The 25,503-nt window shown below is 29.3% G+C and overlaps 3 protein-coding genes and 2 pseudogenes across 4 annotated transcripts; 3 read left to right on the top strand and 2 right to left on the bottom strand.

Annotated features, from left to right (window-relative positions):
- The first annotated feature begins 1,311 nt into the window (after positions 1-1,311).
- LOC137830489 (putative galacturonosyltransferase 10) lies at positions 1,312-4,302 on the top strand. 2 transcript variants are annotated; one of them, XM_068637875.2, is made up of 2 exons: positions 1,312-1,829; positions 2,608-4,302. In XM_068637875.2, the coding sequence occupies exons 1-2, from the start codon at positions 1,677-1,679 to the stop codon at positions 4,057-4,059; spliced, it is 1,605 nt and encodes a 534-aa protein (XP_068493976.2). In that variant the 5' UTR covers positions 1,312-1,676; the 3' UTR covers positions 4,060-4,302. The 2 variants fall into 2 exon arrangements, with proteins under 2 accessions (XP_068493976.2, XP_068493995.2); XM_068637894.2 differs by having other exon boundaries at positions 1,702-1,829; positions 2,619-4,302.
- A 2,501-nt stretch (positions 4,303-6,803) lies between these two features.
- LOC137823316 (QWRF motif-containing protein 3) lies at positions 6,804-9,907 on the top strand. The gene is made up of 6 exons (XM_068628401.2): positions 6,804-8,102; positions 8,544-8,663; positions 8,776-8,892; positions 8,968-9,057; positions 9,144-9,251; positions 9,508-9,907. Exons 1-6 carry the CDS (start codon positions 6,894-6,896, stop codon positions 9,553-9,555), a joined length of 1,692 nt encoding a protein of 563 aa, XP_068484502.2. The 5' UTR covers positions 6,804-6,893; the 3' UTR covers positions 9,556-9,907.
- A 1,334-nt stretch (positions 9,908-11,241) lies between these two features.
- LOC137832063 (QWRF motif-containing protein 3-like) lies at positions 11,242-13,637 on the top strand (annotated as a pseudogene).
- Positions 13,638-18,461: 4,824 nt separating this feature from the next.
- Positions 18,462-20,064, bottom strand: LOC150023083 (uncharacterized). Its single transcript, XM_090297704.1, has 6 exons — positions 19,936-20,064; positions 19,431-19,786; positions 19,221-19,347; positions 18,835-19,122; positions 18,627-18,731; positions 18,462-18,476 (listed from the first exon to the last, which is right to left on the bottom strand). Exons 1-6 carry the CDS (start codon positions 20,062-20,064, stop codon positions 18,462-18,464), a joined length of 1,020 nt encoding a protein of 339 aa, XP_090153830.1.
- Positions 20,065-20,914: 850 nt separating this feature from the next.
- LOC150023084 (uncharacterized) lies at positions 20,915-23,317 on the bottom strand (annotated as a pseudogene).
- Between the last annotated feature and the right edge of the window lie 2,186 nt (positions 23,318-25,503).

The raw sequence follows: 25,503 nt of genomic DNA on the forward strand, positions 1-25,503 counted from the left end.
TTGCAGGAGAGTGAAAAGATTGATTCTCCTATCTAAAACAGTTATCGGAAGCCGTTTATTTGTGGTCACTTAGCTGGTAGGAGAGTGAAGAGATCGATTCTCCTATTTAAAACAGTTATATGTAGAACATTTTTTTTTAATTTTTTCTCTCTTATTTTATTTCTCTCCTTCCTCAAATCTCTTAAAACTCAATAACATATGTCTCATACATACAAAAATTTATATTTAAATATATATATGTAATAATAATAAAAAAAACTAAAAAATGCAAATTCCACACGTTAATAATAATTATGATAAGATAAAATGTATAATAATAAAAAAATAATTAAAAATAAAATATGTAGAATTATTTTGAAGGTGACGTCACTGTCACTGTGTTAAATTATCCCAAAATATGTAAATGTTATTTTCTTAAAGCCATCTGGTGTAACATTTTTTCTTAAAATTGACTTCCGAAAAAATAGTTTTTGTAATGCGATAAACATTTACTTTTGAGAAAGTATTTTTAAAAATGTTAAAACATTTAACACTCCAAAAAATCCATTTTGAAAAATTATATTTTAAAAAAGTACATAAAAAATATATTTTAAATAATTTTATGTATATATACATACATAAAGAAAACTCAATTTATTTTAAGAATGCATGACAATTATTTTGGGTAAAAATAATTCCATAAAAAGATTATAGATGTAAATGCCATACCATATTGATAGAAGTAAACAGACACTGCTGCCCTATAATGAGAATCCATTTTGGCTTTTGAGAAAACAACGGCAAAGGTAATTCTTTAACTTCAAAATTTTATAAATACAACTAAACCATCATTATAGAATTATATATTAATCGAATGATAAATAATAACATTCAATTAATTTTTGTATATTTTTTTGAAAAGAAAATATTGTTATATTATGTGATGTAAAACTTGAATTTTCAAGTTAAGGTAAGAATTAAAGTTTGACATGCCTCATAAGGGCCTATCAAAGTTGTATGGTTGGTAATATTTTTTTTTCAAATCATGGTATTGGAGAAATGTCAGGTTTTTATTGCATGCATGTCACCTTTAATAATAATATGTAACCTAATGTTACAGCAAAATAATATAAATATATCTAACCTGATATCTATAATGTAAGTACAATGGTATTGCGTTACATCAAATGTATTTAGATGTTTATTTATTAAATCAATAAATATTCTAATTTTCGGTATAAAGTTTACTATCATGAAATCATGTTGATCACATGAATTATTGTTCTTTAATGTTTAGTAATTCCATTACAATTTCCTTGTACATAATCGTGTAATTTTTTTTATATAGATAGTACAGAAATTAATTCTTTCTATATATGTAAGAAAATATTTTATAGTATTATTTTTCTTAGAAAAAGTTTTGCCAAAAATCTAAAATGGTATGATACCATTTTTTTGTTAGTAGGAAGAGGAGCAGTTTGTAACGAATAGGGAGATAACAGAATCACAGAAACCCACTTCTCTCCCATTCCCAACCCAACGGTTTTGTTTTCTGTCTCTTCCTCTTTTTCTCCGTGCTCACTCACTGATCAAGAAGCATTTGGGGTAAACTGAAACTCAAAGATTTCTTCAAAGTTCCGTTCTTTATTCCCGAGAGATCCAAACCCAGCAGCAGATCTCTCTCTTCAGCTCCAATTATGAGGCGAAGGAGCGTAGATTTTCGAAGGCCGGGGAGGAGGAGGCTCCAGGATGTAGTGTGGTGGACATCGTGCACCGTTTTGCTTCTTTTCTTTATTTATATTCTCGCCAAAGGCTCCACCAAAATTGACTCCACTTACCAATTCTCAAGGGTATAAGTTATTTAATCACCACATTACTTGTTTCTGTTTTTTTTTCTTCTGTCAGTTTATAGATTGCTAGTCTTGTTGTGGAGAAAAGTATGCAAATTGATTCAATTTTAGACTTTTTGAGGTCTTGAAGTGTAAAATAGTAATCAATTTAGTTTTTAGTGACTTAGGAATAATGATAATGGCGAGTTACGAATAATTGTTCTGTGTGTTTCTGTGTCTTTGTCGTCTTTCTAATGTGTATTATTATCAGGGTCATCTAGGTTTTGTTGGATTCATCAATGGTGTAAATGTATGTATCAGTGTGCACCCTGCAGTAAATTACTAGTTTAAACCATGGCAGAATGTTTTTGTTCATTGCTCTTTATGTGTTTTTTGCATGTATTGCTTGGGAGGGGGAAGGATTAAGGGGTGGATTAAATCAAATAATTAAAAGATATAACTATATGGGGGTGTGTTCTTAGTTCCTAGTTCCTACCAAACTTATTGGAAAACCTTTCCATTCAATAACAAGAATAGTGTTGTTTCCAACGTTGTGTTTGTCTTAAGCTTTGTTAAATATTCTTAATGCATAAAATTCTTTGTTTATAAAGGTTTTATTATATTTTAGTTTCTAATATTGCATTATTGTCGTCAACTTAATGATAACGATTCAGTTTCCATGTCATGGTTGATTTTATATTGTAAAGTTGAAATATTGTGATAATTTTGAGTTCTTGGTGGAGGGGGGAAGGTAATCCGTCCTTTGTTTACTGATAAGTTATTGTATGCTGTTGTGTAGAGAACTTTCAGGCGTGAGAGGGTTATTGAAGGCTTCAATGTTACGGATGAGATGCTAAGCCCCGAGTCTGTGACCAGACAAATTAATGATCAAATCTCACTAGCAAAAGCTTTTGTTGTGATTGCCAAAGAAAGTAATAACCACCAATTTGCTTGGGAGTTAACTTCTCAGATCCGCATTTCGCAGATTTTTCTCTCAAATGCTGCTACGAGGCGTACTCCATTAACAATCAAGGAATCACAATATGCTATTCGTGATATGGCCTTATTACTATTTCAGGCCCAGCAGCTCCATTATGACAGTGCAAGCATGATCATGAGACTGAAAGGAAAAATTCAAGCTCTTGAAGAACAGATGAGTTCTGCAAGTGAGAAGAGTTCAAAATATGGACAAATAGCTGCTGAAGAAGTCCCAAAGAGCCTATTCTGCCTTGGTGTCAGGTTGACATCTAAATGGTTCAAGAATCTTAGCCTACAGAAGAATTTGAAGGACCAAAGACAAGTGGACATGAAACTGAAGGATAATGATCTTTACCACTTCTGTGTCTTTTCTGATAACATCCTTGCTACCTCAGTTGTGATCAATTCCACTTCAATAAATTCCAAAGTTCCAGATCAGATTGTTTTTCACCTTGTCACAGATGAAATAAATTATGCTGCAATGAAGGCATGGTTTTCTTTGAACGATTTTCGAGGGGTGACAGTTGAAGTTCAAAGGTTTGAAGACTTCAGTTGGTTGAATGCTTCATACGTTCCTGTGCTTAAGCAGCTTCAAGACTCAGAGATACAGAACTATTACTTCAAAGGAAACACTGATGATAGCAAGACTCCCATCAAGTTCAGGAATCCGAAATATCTGTCCATGCTTAACCACCTGAGGTTCTACATCCCTGAAGTTTTTCCTGAGCTGAAGAAAGTGGTGTTCCTGGATGATGATGTTGTGGTTCAGAAGGATCTTTCTGATCTTTTTACCATTGATTTGAACGGCAATGTCAATGGAGCCGTTGAGACATGCATGGAGACATTTCACAGATACCATAAATATTTGAACTACTCACACCCTCTAATAAGAACACATTTTGATCCTGATGCTTGTGGATGGGCATTTGGCATGAATGTGTTTGATTTAGTTCAATGGAGAAAAAGGAATGTGACAGGAATCTACCACTATTGGCAAGAAAAGAATGCAGACAGGACATTGTGGAAACTTGGTACCTTGCCACCTGGTTTGTTAACCTTCTATGGGCTTACTGAGCCCTTGGATCCATCATGGCATGTGCTGGGTTTTGGCTACACAAATGTTGATCCTCAGTTGATAGAAAGAGGGGCTGTTCTACACTTCAATGGCAACTCCAAACCGTGGTTGAAGATTGGGATGGAAAAGTACAAGCCTCTGTGGGAAAAATATGTTGATTATTCTCACCCAATATTGCAACAGTGTAATTTCCATTGATTTTCCACTACTTCATAATTTCAACTCCACAAATATTAGACATAGTTATATACATGCATATAGTAAAGAAACCAATCATTCTTGATACATTTTTTAGTTTTCAAAAGTTTGAGAGGTGTAATCAAAGGTCCAACATCCACCTTAGCATGGCATCAAAGTTTTAAAGATTCATGCCAATGTCTTTTGAGTTACCATTTTTAATGAATTTCAATTTTTACAGGCTAATGTTACGGAATTAGTTAATTATTCTGTTCAACAAGATTCTGTTTTCTCTCACCTTAATGCCATAATGTTTAGCTAGAAAACGGTGCTCATATCACGATGCCATTAAGTTTTTGGTAAGCTGGGGTATCTCATTCTTAATCTCACCCCCCAAAAGTTGTTATTCGAATCTCCACAAAATTTACGAAAGCATCCATTTACTTTTAGAGTGGCGTTCTCCAAAAATAAAATAAAATAAAAATATATAAAAATGTTTTATATTTCAAGAATTTAAAATTTATTGAATGATTCATTTTAACACATTGTTTCGATATGAAATTTGTTAATTTCTAAAATGTTTAAATATATTTATTTTGTTTCAATTTTTTTAATTTTAATTTTTTTAATGGATAAGGATTTACTATCAAATGCAAAAAAATTATTCAAATATCAAATAATGATTAATAATTAAAAAATAGATTAATAATTTTTTTCTTGAGTAATCTTAATGGATGTTATTTTTTTTACTTTGACGGTTTTTACTTTGTTTACATTAGTAGAGATTGTTTTCAGTTGATTCACAATTATTTGAATTGACATTGTGAGGGTTCTCTTTATTATATTATTGATTGCAAATTTTGTTGACTTTTGATTGATGTTGACTAAAAATATATTCAATTGACATTGATCACAAATAATCTTACTTAATTAATGATCATTAAAAGTTTTACCCATTAGTATTTGAATACAAATTTCTAACAAATTATTGACACAAAAAAAATAACATTAATCAATGATAAGAAAAATATCGAGTAAGAAATAATAATGGTTTACTATCACAATAATCCTAACAATTTAAATAAAAACTAAATTTTACTAATAAAAATAATTAAAAAAATCTTAATCATCATCTATTAAAAAATAATCATCCTACTAATGTGGTTAAGTTTACAACACCTAATCAAAATCAATTTGAGAAGACAAGACAACAAAAAATTAAATTCTTACTTTTTTTAAGGTAAAATTTAAAAGTATCTAATTTTATATAATCATCTACTTACTCTTATTAGACTCTATAATTTTAACAATTCTCTTTAGATTATTGGAGAATCGAGCTATAGATATGATGATGAAGAATTTAGTATGGATGATATGATTAGAACTAATTTCATAGAACTATGTTGACATTAAAATAAATTAAATCTTTGTATAATATTTATTATTTTAAAAAATTTGTTCTTTTATTGAGTGAGACAACCAGTTCACTCTCACATACTATTATTTAAATAATCTTGTATCAAGTGAAGTTTAACTACACTTCTCTCTTGTCCAAACATTGGGAGTGTTTGTAGATATGAGTTGAATTAATTCTGTGTCCAATTGTCATCAAATCCAAAGTTTAAAACAAATTGTTATTTGGTTAGATCCGTTTTTTTTATATTTTAATTGATTATAAACATTCCCATCAAGTATTTTTCAATTATTTTTTTCTTTAAAGTTTTCCCTTTTATAAATATTAAGAGTGTTTGTGGATGGATATGCATAGATTTTAGTCTAACTTCTTCCTCAAATCCAAAGTTTAAAACAATGTGTAGTTTTTTCCCCTTGTTTTAGAAGCAAATTCACTTTAGTTTGTTTTGGTCTCTTTCTGCATTGAATAGATGATCAACACTCTTAACATGTGTTTTTCAATCCTGTATATTAAATTGGAAAATAATTATTGACTTTTAATTATCTTAAGCATCAAATACAAATATTTTGTTTTGTTTATATTTTATGTAGGGAAAATAATAATTGCAAAATCAGAAAAAAAGTTTCTTAAAATTCCAAAGTTAGAAGCAGGCTTTACAAAAACTTGCAGTCTCTTGTTGGCTAATATCTCCATGTTTTCACAGTTTCAACACTTTGTCCAAACAAAAACATCACTTTCCCATATTTGCCTCCAATCAACCACCACTTTTTAACACAATAGAGCTTTTAAATATCCTCTTTTATTATCCCATAAATGCTACAATATCAGCTTCGATATTATCTATGATTCCATTTGGGTATACAAATAAGGACAATGCCACTCTAACTTCAGATTTTAAACATAATTACTATTTTAATTTCTGAGTTTCTAGCTTTTTTTTTATAAGTTTAATTTATATAAAATGTAATTATGAGAATTTTCATTTTATTTTTTAATTTCACCTCCTTATAAATATAAAAGTGTTAATTAATTAAAGATTAAGTAAAAGGTAAGACATAATTGATAAAAGGTAATTAGTACTGTTTTCATTTCAACTTAAAAAATATATAAATTTTTTAAATATAGCACTTAAAAGAAACTTATTTAGTATAACTATTTTAATTTATATTGAAAAAGTTGATTTAGAATTCATTCATACATCAATTATTAAAAAGAATCCATTAAAATATTTCCAAAGTTACACGCTTCAGTAACAAAGTAAGACGCTTTTTTTCCCTAATCTATAATTTTCAAAATGAATTCTTATCACAGTTACCTTTATGGTTGCTTGCAACAAACAATTAATTAAATTATAAGAGACGATAAAATTTCCTTTTGTAATTTTTTTTCCTCTCTTTCGTCAAGAACAGAGATGATGTTTAAATGAATAATTTAAAACTGAATGAAAGAGAAAACAGAGGAAATCCCTTCCACATGTGCCGGCGCATTTCTCTGTATTAATATTTTGCCGCGCCATTCTCATGCGCTCACTGTTACTGACGTTGCACTCAGATTTCTGCTACCTCTGTTCTGTTCTGTTTTTTTTTTTCTGTTCTGTTTTCTATCCCATCTTTTCATCTGTAATTTTTTTTCTTTTCATTTTCTTCTTTCAATGAAGAGCGATTCCAATGACTCTGTCTCCCCTTATTCTCCCAAACACAGAACTCGTCTTGTAACTTCCCGGTTCATGTCTCCAAATTCAACCGCTTCGCCTGAACCTGGTTCAGGCTCCCCGCTCCGCCGGTTCAACCGCTTGGCGAGGAAAGACTCCGCCACTCTGGCTGATCACATTGGCAACGACAGGCTCAAAGAAAGGGAAGAATACCACCACCATCAGAATCAGAAACCCACAAACAGAACAGGCTCTGTTTTCTCTGCTCTCACGAAACAGAGAAGCTGCAGGGAGTTCAGAAACAACACCAACTGCTTAGAAGAAAACGATCAAGATCGAGATGTTATTGGTAGGATCATGAAGAATGGTGTCTCCGGAAAATCTTCTTCTTCTTCTCCTGTGGTGAAGAAACCAAGTTCTTATCTTGATCCTGCGAGACAGTCTCTGGATGAGAATACCTTTAAGGGAAGCTTTCTTTATGCTAAGAACTCAATTAATTCGGAATCGGAAAATATGAGTTTGGATTCTGTTTCTCCGCAAAGAGCATTCAGTTCGAGAAAATTGGGTAGGGAGGTTTCTTCTAAGTACAAGGTAGCATGTGACAGAAAAGGAGAAGCTTCTGATTCAGACCCTTTCTCTTTTGATGATTCATGGATGATGAAGAAGTTTATCACACAGAAAGCGGTGAAGAAGGCTAATTCACTTATTGGGTACATGAGTTCCAAGTCTCAGTGGGCATTGTCTCCTGGGAGATCAGGATCACCACCTTTCTCTTTCGAAAACAAGGATAAACCATTGTCGTTTTCGAGCTTGAAACCTCCACACAAGAGAGTGGAGAAGATTCTGAGCATGGGTTTTGATCTCTTTAGGACTAAAAAATCTTTTTCTACTAGCGAGATGGTTCATCAATTGCGTATGCTTCATAACCGGTTGATTCAATGGCAGTTCACAAATGCTAGAGCTCATTCGGTGAATCACTCCATGTCTCTACAGGCTGAGGTATTGCTCACACTCCTGAATTTTGTATAGTTTGACACTCATATGGAGTACAAAGATCTGTTAAGAGATGTTTGATTCAGTTTTTTGGAGAAACTGACTATATTTGCAACCTCATCAAAGAACTAAGTAAAATAGAGTTTAATAGGCATAGAGTGAGTTTTAAGAGTTTTAATAGATAAACACTATCGATCAATCAGAAATCATCCTTAAAATGATGGTGAATAATTTAAGATAGCAATTATAAATGTAAATAAACATACTAGATACGGATTAACTTCCATACTGCAAAAAAAAAAGCAATTATTATTCCATATTTAGCCGAATCAAAACATGCAAGAAACATATTTGTGTAATGTTTTAGGATTCTTGTTTTATGAAATGGTTTTATACTGGATGTCTAATGGGGATAATGCTTTTGTGAATTGTTATGTACGTGTTTAGAGCAATTTGATAAGTGTTTCGGATGGTCTAACCAAGTTGCGGCATTCAGTGATGCAAAAGAAGATAGAGGTCGAGAGGGAAAAGCTCAAAATGAAGCTAAATTTTGTACTGCATTCTCAAGTGAGTGTATAGTGTGTCTCATTAATTAAGATTGATTGAAACAGATTCTAATTAAGAAATGTGTTTTTAGAGGTTTAGTTCTTTGTTCATTTGTGTGTGTTATGGTTGGTAGATGAAGCTGTTGGAAAGGTGGGCATGTATAGAAAGGCAACATTTAGCTGCAATTACCACCATGAAAGAGTGTTTGCATTCTGTTATATGCAAAGTTCCTCTCTTGGAAGGGGCAAAGGTAAGTCCAAGTAAAGACAATTAAGCCTTACCTTACAAGAAAACATGCATTTAGAAATTTTACTGTTATTTACAGGTGGATATACAATTGGTATCCATTGCTCAGCTGTATGCATCTGATCTGACAGATTCCATCAAGTCAGTGTTATCTAGTTTTTCACCCTTGGTATGTTTGGTAACACTCAACTAGTCCTGATATTATCTGGTGAAAACTTAAGATTGAAATTGAAGTTGAAATTTCTTCATAATCAGGCTTATAAGACATCTGAATTGATATCAAAATTAGCAAGAATTGTAGCTCAAGAGAAGTTGCTGTTACAGGAGTTCAATGATGTGTTCCACGACATTTGTGTTCTTGAGGTAACTAAATACTGTTTAGGTTCTTCTTCATATAGTACCGATATCTTATTTTTTTTCATGGCATTTCTCTTTTTGATGAGACAAATAAGAGGCAAAAAAGGTTCTACTTAGTTAAAGATTCTAATCTTATCAATAAAAAACAACGTGTTATGTTAATTTTGTAGCAAACTAGAAAACTTGTGTTCTTTTATTACTTAGACATGAAATGTTTTACTCAGTTATTTATTTATTGATTGATTTGGCCATGTGTTGACAGCTTAAAGAAAGGAGCCTAGTCTGCAGTCTCATTCAACTCCAATGTTGAGAAGAAAAATATGAAAAGCTGCAATTACTGTCACAAGATCACTTGGTAGATATTCAAGTAAATAGTTGATCAGCAAAAATGTAACAACTACAAATAAAATTCAATGGTAACAAACTAAGAAGTGTTCGTATATAGAGGCTGCTAACATAGAATTAGCATTTGTTCATACAAGATACTACCTCCAAATCAGATTCTTTTTTGGCTGAGCATGCAAGATGAGTTTCTATTTAGCTATGACATATATGTGCAGTAAAATTTTGAACTTTGTCATGCAATGTTCTGGTGCCAGCTTCTTCTTTTAATAGTTGTGGTATTCTTTTTCACTTGGAATGCAATGATAATATCATATTAGAGAAGAATTATAACCATGGTGTAGAGTTCTTGCATTGGAAATTGCTCATTTTACTTAAAATTTAGCCTACTAATCTTCACTTAGAACTGAAAACTACTAGGAAATCTTGTGTTGAAGTTTTATGAAAATAATTATGTTAGCATTCTTTCAAGAAAACTACCTGTAGTCTTAATTTTTACACATACTTAAGAAGTGCAACAATAATGATATATGATTTACCTGATAAACAGAATGCTAAACAAACAATAACTTAACGAAAAAACAACTCAAGCTATACAAAGTCGTCTTCAAAAATGTTTTGGAACACAAAAGACTATAGGTTCAACCTGATATTTTAAGATAGGTGAAAAAACTACTTCATAGTTTATTAGTTCAATTACACTTAATCTGTGTAAGAATAAACAGGCATTAAATTTGTATTTTAAAATAGGTATATACATTATATTTGTTCCTCAGTTTTTTAAAATCTATTCTTTTAGTTTTCTAAATTGAAAATTACATTTTTAGGTCTTCAATTTCAAGAAAATCTATTAATATATAGTTTTAAATTAGAGAGACTAAAATAATTTTAAATGTGATTAATTAAAATAAAATTCACCTAAATTATTAGAATTAAAAAGACATTTTAAGTAGAAAAAATTTAAAAAATTATCATGTCATTATTTTATTTATATATTTAATTCGTGATGTGGATGTTGTTGATCATTTCAATAAAAAGTATAACATGCTAATACTGAAAGAAAGAAAAAAAAACATTTTCTAAAATTTGGAAACTAAATGGATAACTTTTAATTTGGGGACCAAATAAAAAAAAGTATATGTTTATAATGTGGAATTATATATTTAGTTCTTTTAAATAATAAATTAGTACAAATAATAAAATTATATGTTTTACAAAATGAAACTAATAATAAATGATAATATTTTAATCCAACAACTTTACCTTCTAATTTTTATTTGTATTTTCATCATTTTTCATCCATTCTTGCAAATCCACTCATATACAAAGACAACAAGGCATTAGAGATGATTAAGCCTAAACATATTTTGGTTACATCCATCAATAACACTCTTTATATTAAATATATTAAAGAGTTGATAAAAAAAATTGTTTTTAAACAATACTAGTAAATGTTATTTAACTATTAAACAATGATTTTAAATAATAAAGACTATTTAACTAAATATAACTTTTTATGTGAAAAAGGAAACATGTATAAAAATAAATTACGACTATCCTAATAACAATAATAATTTAGTAATTAAGGGTGATAAACATTGGGTAAAAAAAGTATTAAAAAAATAAAAAAGTATGAAAAAAATCACAATGAATGATGGTGAAGATTAAAGGTGAGATGTTTTTCAAAATTAAGAATTAAATCTCCGTCACTTTTGGGCGATCACAAGATAACGAAAGGCTGAGAGAGAGTGAACAAACCATCCATCATCAGAATCAGAACATGTTCTGTTTTCTCTATTCTCTTGAAACAGAGGAGTTGCAGGGAGTTAAGAAGTGACGCCAATGGCTTGGAAGAAGACGATGAAATGAAGAAACTTGATTCTCATATTGCTCCTGAAAGACTCACCCTGAACCAAAATAAAAAACTCTTTCAAGAAACTTTCATTATTCTAAGAACACAATTGATTCATAATCAGATACCACATTCTCTGGCAAGAACATGGAATTCGAGAGACGAGGGTACGAAGATTTTATCTAAGTACATGGCAACAGGAGGGGGAGATTCTGATGATTCATGGATGGTGAAGACGCACAAAGCGGTGAAGAAGGCTAATAATTCTGTTATTGGGTACGTGAGTTCCAAGTCTCACTGGGCATTGTCTCATGGGCACATCAGCTTGAGGCCACCTCAACCTAAAAGTGTGGAGAAGATTGTGAGCAAGGGCATTGATCTCTTCAGACACAAGAAACCTTTAAATATTGAGTTGGTTCATCAACTACGTTTGCTTGATAATCGCTTCATCCAATGGCGGTTTGCAAATGCAAAAGCTTGTGCTGTGAATCACACCATTTCCCTTCAAGTTGAGGTATTCATCAAACTTTTGAAAAAAAGTTATTATTTCTTCAGATTTAAGCCCAACCAAAATCCGCTACTGATATGAAATTATCGAGCTTAAATTTGCATACCAAACAATAAAAAAGCATGTTAGATATAACTTTTAAATAAGAATTCAATAAATTTAACATACTTGTTATGTTTGCTTTGATAAAAAGTAAGTTGTAAAGTATAACTTTTACCAAAAGTACTGTAAAAATCAACAAGTTTAGACTTCTGATTGAATGACATTGTGAAAATCTTTAGACTGTTAAGACAGACTATTTACTTGTACTTGTTATGTTTCTTTGTGTAAGGTTTTTGGGTTGTTGGTTTATGAGATGGTTTTATATTTCATCTCCAATGATATTAACAATTTTTGTTTATTACCGTGTTCAGGGTAATTTGATATGTGCTTCGGAGAGTTTAGCCAAGCAAAGATATTCACTAGTACTAACGAAGATAGAGCTTGAGAGAGAGAAGCTTGAGATGAAAATAGATTATATATTGCAATCTCAAGTGAGTTTATAGTGTGTGTCATTTAGTTATGATTGAATGCATTGAAATGGATTCTAATTGAAATGTGTACTTGAATTATGCCATTGTTGTTTTAGAAATTTAATTATCTCATCTTTGGTGTGTGTTATGGGTTGGTAGATGAAGCTATTGAAAACATGGAGAAGTATGAAAAGGAAACATGTAGCTGCAATCACCTTATTGCAAGAGTGTTTGTATTCTGTTTCATGCAGAGTTCATCTTTTGGAAGGTGCAAATGTAAGTCCAATTAAAGACATTTAGGCCTTATATCAGTGTAAAAGATTTGCATTTACAGATTCTTATTATTGTGTTGTTTACAGATGGATTTGAAACTAGCATCTGTTTCTCAGTGGCGTGCATTGAATCTAACAAATTCCATAAAGTCATTGTTATCTACTTATTCACCAATGGTATGTTTGGTAACAATGTATCAGTCTTGTTATTGTTGAGGACTTCAAATTGAAAAATGAAGTTAAAATTCCTTCATAATCAGGCTGACGAGATTGCTGGATTGCTATCAGAGTTAGCAGAAGTTGTTATACAAGAGAAGTTTCTCTTACAAGAATTCAATGATATCTTCCACACCATGTGTCTCCTTGGGGTAACTAAATATTTTGTTTGGCCATTCTTCTAGATAATCCTTTTCTTTTAATGAAACAAATAATCAACAAAAGAGAATCTAATAAGTAGTTAAGAGTATATTTATATCAATCAAAACAAAGTTTTATGATGAGTTGTTGATATATAAGACTCATGTTCTCTTATGATCAAAGCACTTATTCTCAAAAGCTAAGGATGGAGAACTAAACATTTAGATAGCTAAGTTCTTATCATAGCCTCACCTCTAAAATCTAATGAATCAACAATTTTCACTTTATGGTAATAACCACCTCTTATATGAATTTCAAACACTTAGAAAACTCATCTTAAAATCTAGTTATTAGAAGAAAAGAATCAAATATTTGAAATATTACATCATGCTACTTTACTAGTTCATGTATGTAGTAGAGCTTAAACATTCTACAGTACCCAAGTTCTTATTACTTTATCAATTTATTTTGACATAATTGATTTTCATTATGGGGTGACAGCTTGAAGAAAGCAGCCTGAGGTGCAGTCTTATTCAACTTAGCTGCTGAAAGGAAAATATTAGAAGGTACAAATATTGTGAGATGACTTGAGAGGTATTAATGTAAATAGTAGATAGCAGAATTAACAAATACCTATTATCTACATGTAAATTATAAACTGCAAACAAAATTTAATGGGAAAGAAGCCCTTGTATATAAAGTCTGCTAACATAGAATCTGTTCATACATCATGTCATAATAGTTTATTCCTTTCATAGATTATACTTCTACTGATTAACTACTGATATAGTAAAAAGTCATTTGTATAGTCACCATAACTTTTCACTTGATATACTATTATATCCCTATGAATTGAACATTCACAAAGCTACTTTTTCACTTGCATAAAAGGTTGTGAAATATAAAACCACCTCTGGGTTTGATACTCACAATGTTTTGTGTTCTGCTTTTATTAGGTAACATCTATTCATGTCTATATCAATTTTCAAATTTCTAACAAAAAGGGAAGAATAAGCTTAGCTTATAACATGTGATAGCATCTCATGTGGAATGAATAAAGGTGTGAAAAGAAAACACAAGTCAAACTACTTTTTTGACCAAATGTTTACTTCAAATTGATCTGTTCTCAAAAGTGGTTTGATTCAATTTATTTAAAAAAAAAAATCAAATTATAAATGATTGTGATGAAATAGATAATTAAACTAGACTAATTCACTTTATAAAAAGAGTTCACGGATCATGCATTTAAACAAGTTTTTCTCCCAAAAGAACAATCTTTAAGAATTATTAAAAAATTTGCTTATATAAATAAAACTCTTGTATAGGAATTATCACGCCAATAGTTCTAAAAGTAATACTTCAGAGCAACTAATTTAAGTTTTGAAATCCCATAAACAACTATTATGGAAAATGTTTTGAATAGTTAAATACATTTTTTATGTTCCAATCATGTACACTATGTTTAAATATATTCTTAGCTTTTAAAAATACCCCCAAAATTTATATTCTGGTATTTATACAGATCTTATTATTTTTTTAATTCAACAAAAGTACATCATTTTTAGAATAAAAGCTAAAAAATAAAGGGATAAAATTTTTATAGAGGCCCAAGTAAGAAAAAAAAAGTCATGTTTTTAGCAACTAAAATCATATTTAAACTTGTAGTCTTCTATATTACCCAATAAATTAAAAATGTTTAATAATTTAAAAACAAAAACAGATATAAGAACAAAGATAGATATTGGGATGAGTATAAGAGTTTTCATGATTTTCTTTTAGTTTTCTTTTGAAGGCACACTCATGTCAAAGTAATATGAGCCTAATTACAAGATATATGCAAGCAACAAATACAAAATGAGAAAAGGTTGTCACCAGGCATCATCAAGTTAAAGCAGTTGACTCTTAAAAAATAAAACAACCACTTCATATTTTATTTATTTATATATATATATATATATTAGTATTTTAAGTTAAAAATTAAAGTATTAACTATCAAGTAGATGTTTTTTATTTGAAATGTGGCAAAATATTAACAATCAAGTATATATTTTTAATTTTTTTAATTAAATAATTTTATTTTTAACAAATAATTTTTTTCAATAATAAAAGATGGAAATTTAAGTGTTAGTTTTAAATTGGTATAAAATTAAATTAGTTTAAATAAGAAAAGATAAAATGACTGTTAATTGAACATTGCAATTTCGCTCTTCACTTGCAAACATTGACATCTTTAGAACTTTGCTCCTTTGATAAGTGTGAAAACAAGTTAGATATATAAGAAGGGTAGGTTGATTGTCTATAAAAAAAATTGAAACTTTTGTAAAGTTGTTTTTGACTGAGTGATGCCAAAGCAAATTTTTAACTAGACGATTTGTAAAAAAAAATCTAAAAACTTTATTTTTAAAAACTCTCTTCCTTTTGTTAGGACAGATTTAAACCCTAAACAGATGTAATAACATACAATTTAAAGTTTAAGGAAAATTTTACATTGTAGATTTTTATAATAGGAAATTTTTTTGTTGATTTTTTATGATGGTTTGTTTGTAAAACCATATTACATTAAGCTTTTTATATAATTTTGATAGACTAATGTTGTGAAGTTATAATAGATTATTATTTGAAACACAATCACTGAGGTCTAGATAACTCAAGTATTATTTGAATTCTCAGTCACTTATGACTAACAACTCAAAATCTAATCACTCTTAACTAAACAATCTAGTGTATTATTTGGAACAACAATCACTCATTGTTAAGATTTGAGTATTCTTTACAACTCAACCACTCTAGTCTAAAAGGATTTAAAAATAATAATAATTTAAAGGATCACAGAATTTTGCTTATTAGATATAAATATTTTTTTCAATGAATACAAGGTTAAAACGTTATTCTAGTCTAACTAAGACTTTACCAATTAGATGAAGCAAGAGAACACAATGTGTTATATCTTGAATAAAAAGAGTAGTTGAATCTCACATTATCTATTTGAAACCATGAAGCATATTCATGTTTGCACTTTGTTGTTTAAGAACACTTCATCAAAATCAGAAAGGATTTGTTGGACTTTACTCTTTTGAATTTTTTTTTTTCAATCCATTTCCTACATTTTACTTTTGCATGTTTGGATTTTGATTTGGATGTTTTGTAATTTTTTTCTAGGACGATTTAAGACAAGTACACTGAGGAACAAATATGGAAATATAGTGGTGTTGCAGTGACTTAACAAAAGGTGTTGATAATAACTATATTATATCTCATTTGCTATTATTGGTGTTATTCGTAGAATTGCAAAGCATATGAATGGGACTCTTTTCCGTGAATGGTAAGGTTTTTTACAAAAAAAAAATCTCAAAGTAAACCACTTTGCTTTTTATTTCCCAAACTAAAACTCTTTATTGTTTATAGCTGAAAATTTGATTTTAGGGAAGTCAAATTCTCACTTATTCTTTTAGTTTTCGACAAAAAAATCAGTTCAGAATTTGTTTTTTAGAAAAAATTTAATTAAAAATGAGAAAAATAAATTTTAAATGTAAAAAATAATTATTTAACTATACAAGGTTGAATATAATTTTGTTGAGTAGAAAATTAAAATATTTTTTAATTTGAAAATATAAGTAAGTGTAATCTTAAGGTTAAAAATTAAAAATAATAAAAATTTGAAATGATTTTCACAAATGCAGTTAGAAATATTTAAAAAAATATAGGTGTTGGGTTTAATTTGTATTAGAGAGGAAGAAAAATAAAAAATAATATAGGAGGAGAATTAATAAAGTTTTTACTGCATTTTTAAAAAATTTCATATAAAAAATTAATAAATTAAACTACCTATATATTTATTTAACATTTGCATTTTTTAAAATCATATAAAAAAAATAATTTACCAATCACAATAAATATCTACAAAATTTAACATTTTCTTCTATTTTAAAAATATTTTAATTCTCCACACAACCAAATTATATTCAATGTTACATAATTTATAATTTTTTTCTCAAACAAATTATTTAAAATTTATTTTCTCTATTTTTAATTATTTTTTTAACCTATAATTTATTTTTTTCTCACTAACTCCAACATTGCAGAAAAATAAATGAAAATCTCTTCTCTGAATCTAATCACCACGGATTCTAATTCCAATAAAGTTTTAGACGTTAACATTGACAAAATATTCTTAAATTTATTTTATTATTCTACTATTCATTCTGGGTAAAATTTTAGATGCCAAAATCGAAAAATGGATATCGAGACTATGAGTACCACACACAACATTAAAAATATATATATAAAAAAAAAAAGTTCTACAAGCTGTTCCATGACCGAATTCCAAGATTATTTTTTTAAAAAAAAAACACAAAAAACAAGTAAAAATTCAACTCCCTAAACACTAAATTTTCATCATATATATTAAAATCCACATCTCTTTTTCACTATCAAAAATAAAATAAAAGAATTCAAAATTATCTCCAAAATTTAGTCTCCTGAAAACCAAATTCTTAACATATTTTTTACTGAAAACCAAGAAAATAGGTGAGTATTCGGCTCTTCAAAAACTAAATTCTCACTTGTGAACATTAAAAAATTTTAGTTTGAACAATAAAATGCAAAGTGGTCCTCTTATGAATTTTTTTTTTAAAAATCCGAACTCTGCACAGAAAAAGTCTATAAATGGAGTTATGAAGTTTTTTTTTTCACACTACTAGAAAGAAAAAAAAATGCTTTTAGAAACTAATTTTTTTATTTTTAAAATGATAAAATTAGTCATTAACTTAATTAGAAACTAATAGTCTTAAGTGACTAAAATCATGGTTGCTAATTTTAGATACCAATTTAGATTCCAATTTAGAAACCAATTTAGTGACCATTAAATAAAAATCAATTTAGTAATCAAATATGTAGAAACTAATTAAGTGACCAAATATGTAGAAACTAATTTAGTGATCAAATATATAGAAACTAATTTAATGACAAACTATATAAAAACCAAATTAACAACCAATTTTATTTAAATCAATTTAATGACCAAAATATATAGAAACTCATTTAGTGACCAAATATATAAATACCAAAAAATGTCACTATATTAGTCTCTAAATAATATAATTTATTATAAAATATTATTTTATTATTTTTATTATTTTATTATTATTATTTATTTATTTTATTATTTATTTATTTATCAAGTATAAAAATCAATACATTTGACGTATCAAGTATAAAAATTTACACAGCTGCACCTACTATCATACTCACTCTTACTTTATCTACCCTCTACTAACATGTTTTTTTGATTTGATGAGTTTTGCAGGAGGACACATAAACCCGGCTCTAACTTTTGAGTGTTCTGTTTTGTTACACAATGTGTATAAATGCCAACTAGACTATTGCATACTGTATTTAAAAGATAATCTTAACATTGAAAATATCTACAGTTTGTATTTAAACACATAACAATAATAAACTAACAATAACCTTAACATTGAAAATGAAAAAACAGACAATATAACAGAACAACTAAAATAAAAGGTAATAGTTCATTACCTTTACTTGTTCTGATTTTTTATCCACCCAAGAGTTGTCTTTACGTCGTTGGTGTGTGCGATGAAACAATTCTAATATAGTGGGAGAAATTCCATTCATCTTTGTCTAAAAAAATAAAATAAATTTCACACACTTTCCATATTATATATATATATATATATATATATTGAGATGTTATAAAAAGAAAATAGTTAGAAAAACAAATTACCATATTATATTTATGCTGAGATGTGCTAATAGAGCCACATGTGTGACGAGACCCTCCAAAACCTCCACAGCCAGAGACTTTATTTATTTTTGCGATCGTGCTTTTTTTTTGGAATTCTTCTGATGCCCATTGTTGACATAATATATCCCATGTACTATCTCCAATCCAGTTTGGCTTAATCTTTCTTTGTCTAGCCTTATTTAGATTATTTTTCATGGTTACAACACCTCGCATTTCAAAATTCTTTCTTGCCCACCTATGATCTGGTGGAAAAATCAAAAACTTATTCTGCATTAATAAAGAAACAAAGTTAATTATATGTAAGACTATCATAGATAATAAAATTAAACTAGATAATTAAACAAAGTTAATTATATGAAATCAACCAAAAACTCTTTGAACCACAAGTCCCTTGTTCTAATTGGTATCTTCTTCCACGATAGCCATGGATCAATATAAAGACTTTTGAGGATATCTCCAATCCCATTAGTTGCAGGGCGTGAAGGTAAGAATCTGCAAAATGTAAATTATCATTATTCCACAATTTAGTATTAATTTGGTTGTCCTAAGAGTAATGATAACATTGATATACATACCCTTGCCCATCAAGGTTTAAAACTAACTTGACATAATTGCCATGTGAATTTGATGCAGTAAAAGTTTCATTTGATGTAGAATTAGTTTCATCTGGTGTTGAATTAGTTTCATTTGATGTTGAATTAGCAGAAAACTGAGATGTTTTGGATGATTGATCAACATTTGATTTTGAACTTGAATTAAATGCTCCTTGTGCCAAAGGTTGAGTTGCAAACTTAGATGTTCTGAATAATGAATCAATGGATGGGAAAGCAATTGGTCGAGAAGCACAAGTAATTTGTGAAGGACATCTTGAACGTTGTTTGGTCGAATGTTCACAAAAAGTAACTTCTTTACCATGATTTTTGTTTGACATCTGCAATAATAATAAAACAAATTATAAATTTGTTGAAATCAATAAAACATAATAAAAAAATTAGAAAAAAATAGAACACAAATACAAATGAAACCTCACCTTTACACTATCATAAGAAAAGTGATTTACTCATCACTATTACCATTAACGTAATCATCAAGTCTATATTGATGTAAGATTTCATCATCTTTAGAATCATACTCAAATTCACTTTCAAAAAAAAATTCTTCTTCCTCTTCTATTTGCTTACTTTCTTTTGAGTTCTCAACAACTTTCATGTTTACTTCATCTATTTCCTCATACTCGTCTTCATCCACCAAATGACCAAGTAGCTCCTCATTTGTTGTGATATTAACGTTAGTTGTTGACTCTTGATAAGCAACCTCTAATGTATATCGATCATCAACTGTACATCTTGGTTTGGTTTTAATAACCACTCACCAATCAACCTTTTCTTTTATTTTTTCTGGATAAGGTACATAATATACTTGAATTGCATTTGTTGCAAATATGAAAGGATCAAAATTTGAATATCTTCTTTGACAATGAACCTCCACAATTTCATATTGGAGTTGAACTTTTATACCATGATTAATGATATTATCAAACCACTCACAGTTAAATACCACTAATTGTTTGGTTGATTCTCCTGAGTATTCTACTTGCATAATCTCTTTGATAATACCATAATAGTATTTTTCATTATCATCCTTCACTCAAACTCCAAAGTTGATTGTTTTCTTACCAATACTCCATTCTTTCGTGTGAAACTTGAAACCATTGATAAAGTATATGGGCCAAGTATGAACCTTTTTTTGGGGGCCCCATGCCAAGTGATGCAAATGTTGATTTTGTACTAAGTTATTTCTATCATGAACCTATAAATAACAATCCCAAAATCATTATTTTTCATAATTAATAAAACTATTTAGAAGAAAAGTGTATAATACTTACATATGTTCAAAACCAAAATGGAAATTCATATGCAATTCTCCCATCAATATCAATTCTACTTATATTTAGAATAGATGCTTCCAAATATTGCACAAAGTGTCTGTCATTGTATACATTTTTATATACATTAAAACTATTAAAAAAATAAATAAATGAGATATAAAATTAAAATACTTACTCAATATATGGCTGAACTTCCTCATAATTAAGCAGGACATGCAAATGCAAAGTAGCTAATTCTTTCTCATTCAAATAATGACTTTTACAAGTTTCTGCTGGACGACCAACATGATTGAAAACTGATAAAGTTTTTTGGATCGTGTCATTTTGACCTCCAAAATCATTTCGACCAACTTTAGTTTGCATTGATTGAACATGTGACTCAAAATAATATGAACAAAAATGAGAAGTCTCCAAGCTTAAGTATGCCTCACAAATAGATCCCTCTACATAGGATTTATTTTTAACCATTTGTTTCAACCTATTCAAGTACCTATACAAAATCATAATGTTAACTACTAAACTCTTAATTAACATATAAAATTGTGTACATTAAATGAAGTAAACAATTACCTCTCAAATGGATACATCCAGCGGTATTGAACAAGACCTCCCACTCTAACTTCATAAGGTAGATGAATAGGTAGATGCTCCATGGAATTGAAAAATCCAGGAGGAAATATTTGTTCAAACTTACATGTCGTAATGATGATGTTTTTTTCCATTAATAAAAAATCATCCACTCTCAAAATTGTTGAGCACAAATCCTTAAAAAACTTACTTAATTCAGCTATAGGATTCCACACCTGATGGGGAAGTGCATGAAAAGCAATAGGTAATAATATCTCCATCAACACATGGCAATCGTGACTTTTCATTCCAAACAACTTCCTCTGATTTAGGTTTACACATCTACGCAAATTTGAGGCATACCCATCTGACATTTTCAACTCACTAATCCATTTGTAAACAATATTTTTTTGTTCGTTGGACAAAACAAACTTTGCTTTACGCTTTAAGACTTTTCCACTAGGTTGAACTTGTAGTTCTAGTTCTCTTCTCTTACAATACTCCTTCAAGTCCATTCTCACCTTAACATTATCTTTGGTATTATTTTTTATATCCATCACTGTGTTGAAGACATTATCAAACACATTTTTCTCTACATGCATTACATCAAGATTATGTCTTATCAAAATGGTTTTCCAATAAGGAAACTCCCAAAAGATGCTTTGTTTTGTCCAATTATGAGACCCACCATGTTCATCACAAATACAAGGACTAACTTCAGTTGTTTTTGGGAAAAAACAAACTTGTTCCCACAATTCATTCCCAGTCAAAAATTTTGGAGGTTGAGACTTTTCGATTCGATTTTTATAAAATGCATCCTTATTTCTTCTAAATGAATGGTCCGTAGGCAAAAATTGACGATGAGAATCAAACCAAGAAATTTTCCCACCTCTTTTCAATCTAAAAGCTTTTGATTGGTTCATATAGTATGGACATGCTAATCTCCCTTATGTACTCCAACCCGACAACATTCCATATGCAGGAAAATCATTAATAGTCCACATTAATGTAGCTTTCATCATAAAATTTTGTTTTCTTGAAATATCATATGTCAACACTCCATTCCATAATTGTTTTAACTCATCAATCAATGGTTGCAAATGCACATCAATTTTACCTTTTGGACTATGTGGCCCAGGGATAATTAATGTCAAAAGCATAAAAGGAGTAGTCATGCATAACTCTGGAGGAAGATTGTAAGGAGTGATAATTACCGGCCAACAAGAATAAGGTGGAGTCGAATTATTAAAAGGTGAAAAACCATCAGAACATAAAGCTAACCTTACATTTCTTGGTTCAGATGCAAATTCAGGATACATTTTATCAAAATGTTTCCAAGCTTCACCATCGGATGGATGACACAACACCCCAGGTTCTCGTCTATTTTCATGATGCCACCTCATATGTGGAGCAGAACTCATGGAGGCATATAATCTCTTAAGCCTAGAAATGAGAGGTAAATAATGCATTCTTTTAACAGGAACCTCTTTGTATTTATCTCTACCAACACCTCGTATCTGAAAATGTGGTTTGTGACAAAATCTACATTCTTTTAACTTCTTTTCTTCATCAGTGTAAAATAACATACAACCATCAACACAACAATCAATTTTTTTTGCAGTTAAACTAAGTTTTGAGACTAGTTGTTTGGTCCTATAGAAATCTTTAGGAATGAGATTACCAATAGGATGTGTCTCTTTCATAAGGGCTAATGTTTGATCACAAGATCTTTGAGACATGTTCCCCTCTAATTTAATTGTCAAAAATCTAACAGCAAATTCAGTGTGATTATTACATCCGGGCCAATACCAATATTCAGGAATGAATCCTTCTTATAAAGATGAACTTTAGATTTTTGCATTACCTTATTTTTCCATTTGACAAATTTGTTTCTTCACATGCATAGGACACAAATTCATCTACTCCTTTTAAAAATGCATTTTTATATCCACTTCTATCATACATAAATCTATCATACATCCAACTTCGATTTTGACGAATATCCATAATCTGTCGTATAACACAATGCATCATTCAACTATACAAGAAAGTTTTATAATCTGTCATTGTTTAATTTATTTGAGAACAATAAAATATTCCCTAAACTATGAACATACAATGACTAAAATAAAAAATGTCTAACCTTTTTTCGCTTGAAGAAAACTTGCAGCCCCACAAGTGTGCCTTGGACTAAAAGAAAAAGATGTTTATCATCAAGGTAGAAAAAAACTTGTACTAATGTAGAAAAAAAAATAATACTAAGGACAAACTTGTACTAATTCTATGATGTCTATCATCAAGGTAGTTCTCAAACAAAGCAAAGCTCATAGTAGCAGTTGTTGACAAAAAACTATCTTGCTTATAATTTGCTAAAACAAGACAACATACATGTATCTAGGGAAATTTTCTCAAAAAGCTTATGGGAAACTTAAAGGGAGGTGTAGAACAGTAACAATAATACATCAAAACCAATTGACCACTAAAAACAAAATTTAGAAAAACTAATCATTGAAGGGCATGCAGATTGAAGTACAACAAATTATTTATTGAAACATGTGGATTCATGCTGAATTGTACCATCTGTGTTAAAACTTAAAAAATACAAAGATAATACTATGATTGGAATTTAATAAAATTAATTCTTTTTAATAACAAGGAACATGATAAAATATATACATGATTGTCTTAAAATGGTTGGGTTGTGAATAACTTAAGCTGCTTAAGGGCTAGTTAAATATATTGACTCATACGAAAATAGTACCGTGAGCATAGATATTTACCACCAAACAAAAAGTCAGAGGAAACAAACAAAGTACTTACTCTCTGATTTTTTACTTCAAGGGTCTTCATTCAATATTATATGTAATAGTCCTATAGGTTTGGAACTAGACCACATTCGATCTCGTGAATTAAATAATGCTAGAAGATACTCACTATGTGGCATCAAAGATTGGAATAGAAACATCATATGTATTGTTTATAGAATCAAAAAGTGCGTGCAAGATTATGAGGCCAATTTCATACAAATATATCTTATTACTGTGTTCAGATGCATAAATTTAAGTGATGGAGAATTGTGTGAATAAATTAATGGATTGATTTGGATTGTATACCACACAGGGAATACTCTATTCCAAAAAACTAACACTATTATCTTATAAGGAATATATACATAGATTAAAAGAATTATCAGTTGATAGTTGAGATAGTTAGTTAAGTATTACGCAATCATTGAATGAGAAGATTAAAAACAATTGCCAAGTCTTGGATTTCTGAAATGGTAATAATTAAAAAATGTGTAGGAGAACCATTCAAAGAGTCTATGGGATTGAAGATCAAATACTGAAACTCCACATTGGAATATAATTGTTAAATTTGAAATAAGGAAAAACATCCTACTATGCTGCAATAAATACAGAGCGAGAATGGAGCACGAATTGAAACTTACAATAGAGCGAGAATAGACTCTCCTTTAGAGCAGAGAAGCGCAGTTTTCGCAGAGCGTGTTACCGTCGTAGGGTATGTTGTCGTTGCGTGTTGCCGTTGCGCGTTCCCGTCGCAGGGTTAGCGTCACGCGTTCCCGTCGCGGACGGGTACGTTGTCGTCGTAGGGTAGGGTACAGTTTCGATTGTAGAGTGTGTTACTGTGAGAGTGAGAGATGAACGAAAAATGTAGAAAATGTTAAAAGAGAAAGAAAGAGTTTGAAATTCAAACCCTACAACCCTGCATCCTATTTTCTCAAATTTTAAAAAAATTAAATTAAATAATAATTAATTTTATAAAATTTAATTTAAATATTAATTTAATTTTATATTTAAATAAAATTAAAATATTATTTTAAATGTAATTTATAAATTGATATTAATTATTTTAATATTATACTAAAATTAATAAATTAGTAAATTTATTCATATCAATTTAAAATATTTTATAAATTAATAATTAATAATTAATTTTATAAAATTTAATTAGTGCAAAATTAGTATTTAATTTAAGTATCTAATTATATGATGATTAGAAACTAAAAAAATAGTTTCTAATTTTATTATTTTTAGAGACCAAAAATTAGTTTCTAAAATAGATTAAAAGTGACTAAAAAAATGGTTTCCATTTACATTTTAGCAAGAGACTAGAAAAATGGTTTTTAAATAATTTTTAGTTTATAAAATGGTATCTAAATTAGTTATTATAAA

The sequence above is a fragment of the Phaseolus vulgaris genome, chromosome 11, assembly GCF_051622355.1.
Source record: "Phaseolus vulgaris cultivar YP4 chromosome 11, ASM5162235v1, whole genome shotgun sequence".
Taxonomy (NCBI): Eukaryota; Viridiplantae; Streptophyta; class Magnoliopsida; order Fabales; family Fabaceae; genus Phaseolus; species Phaseolus vulgaris.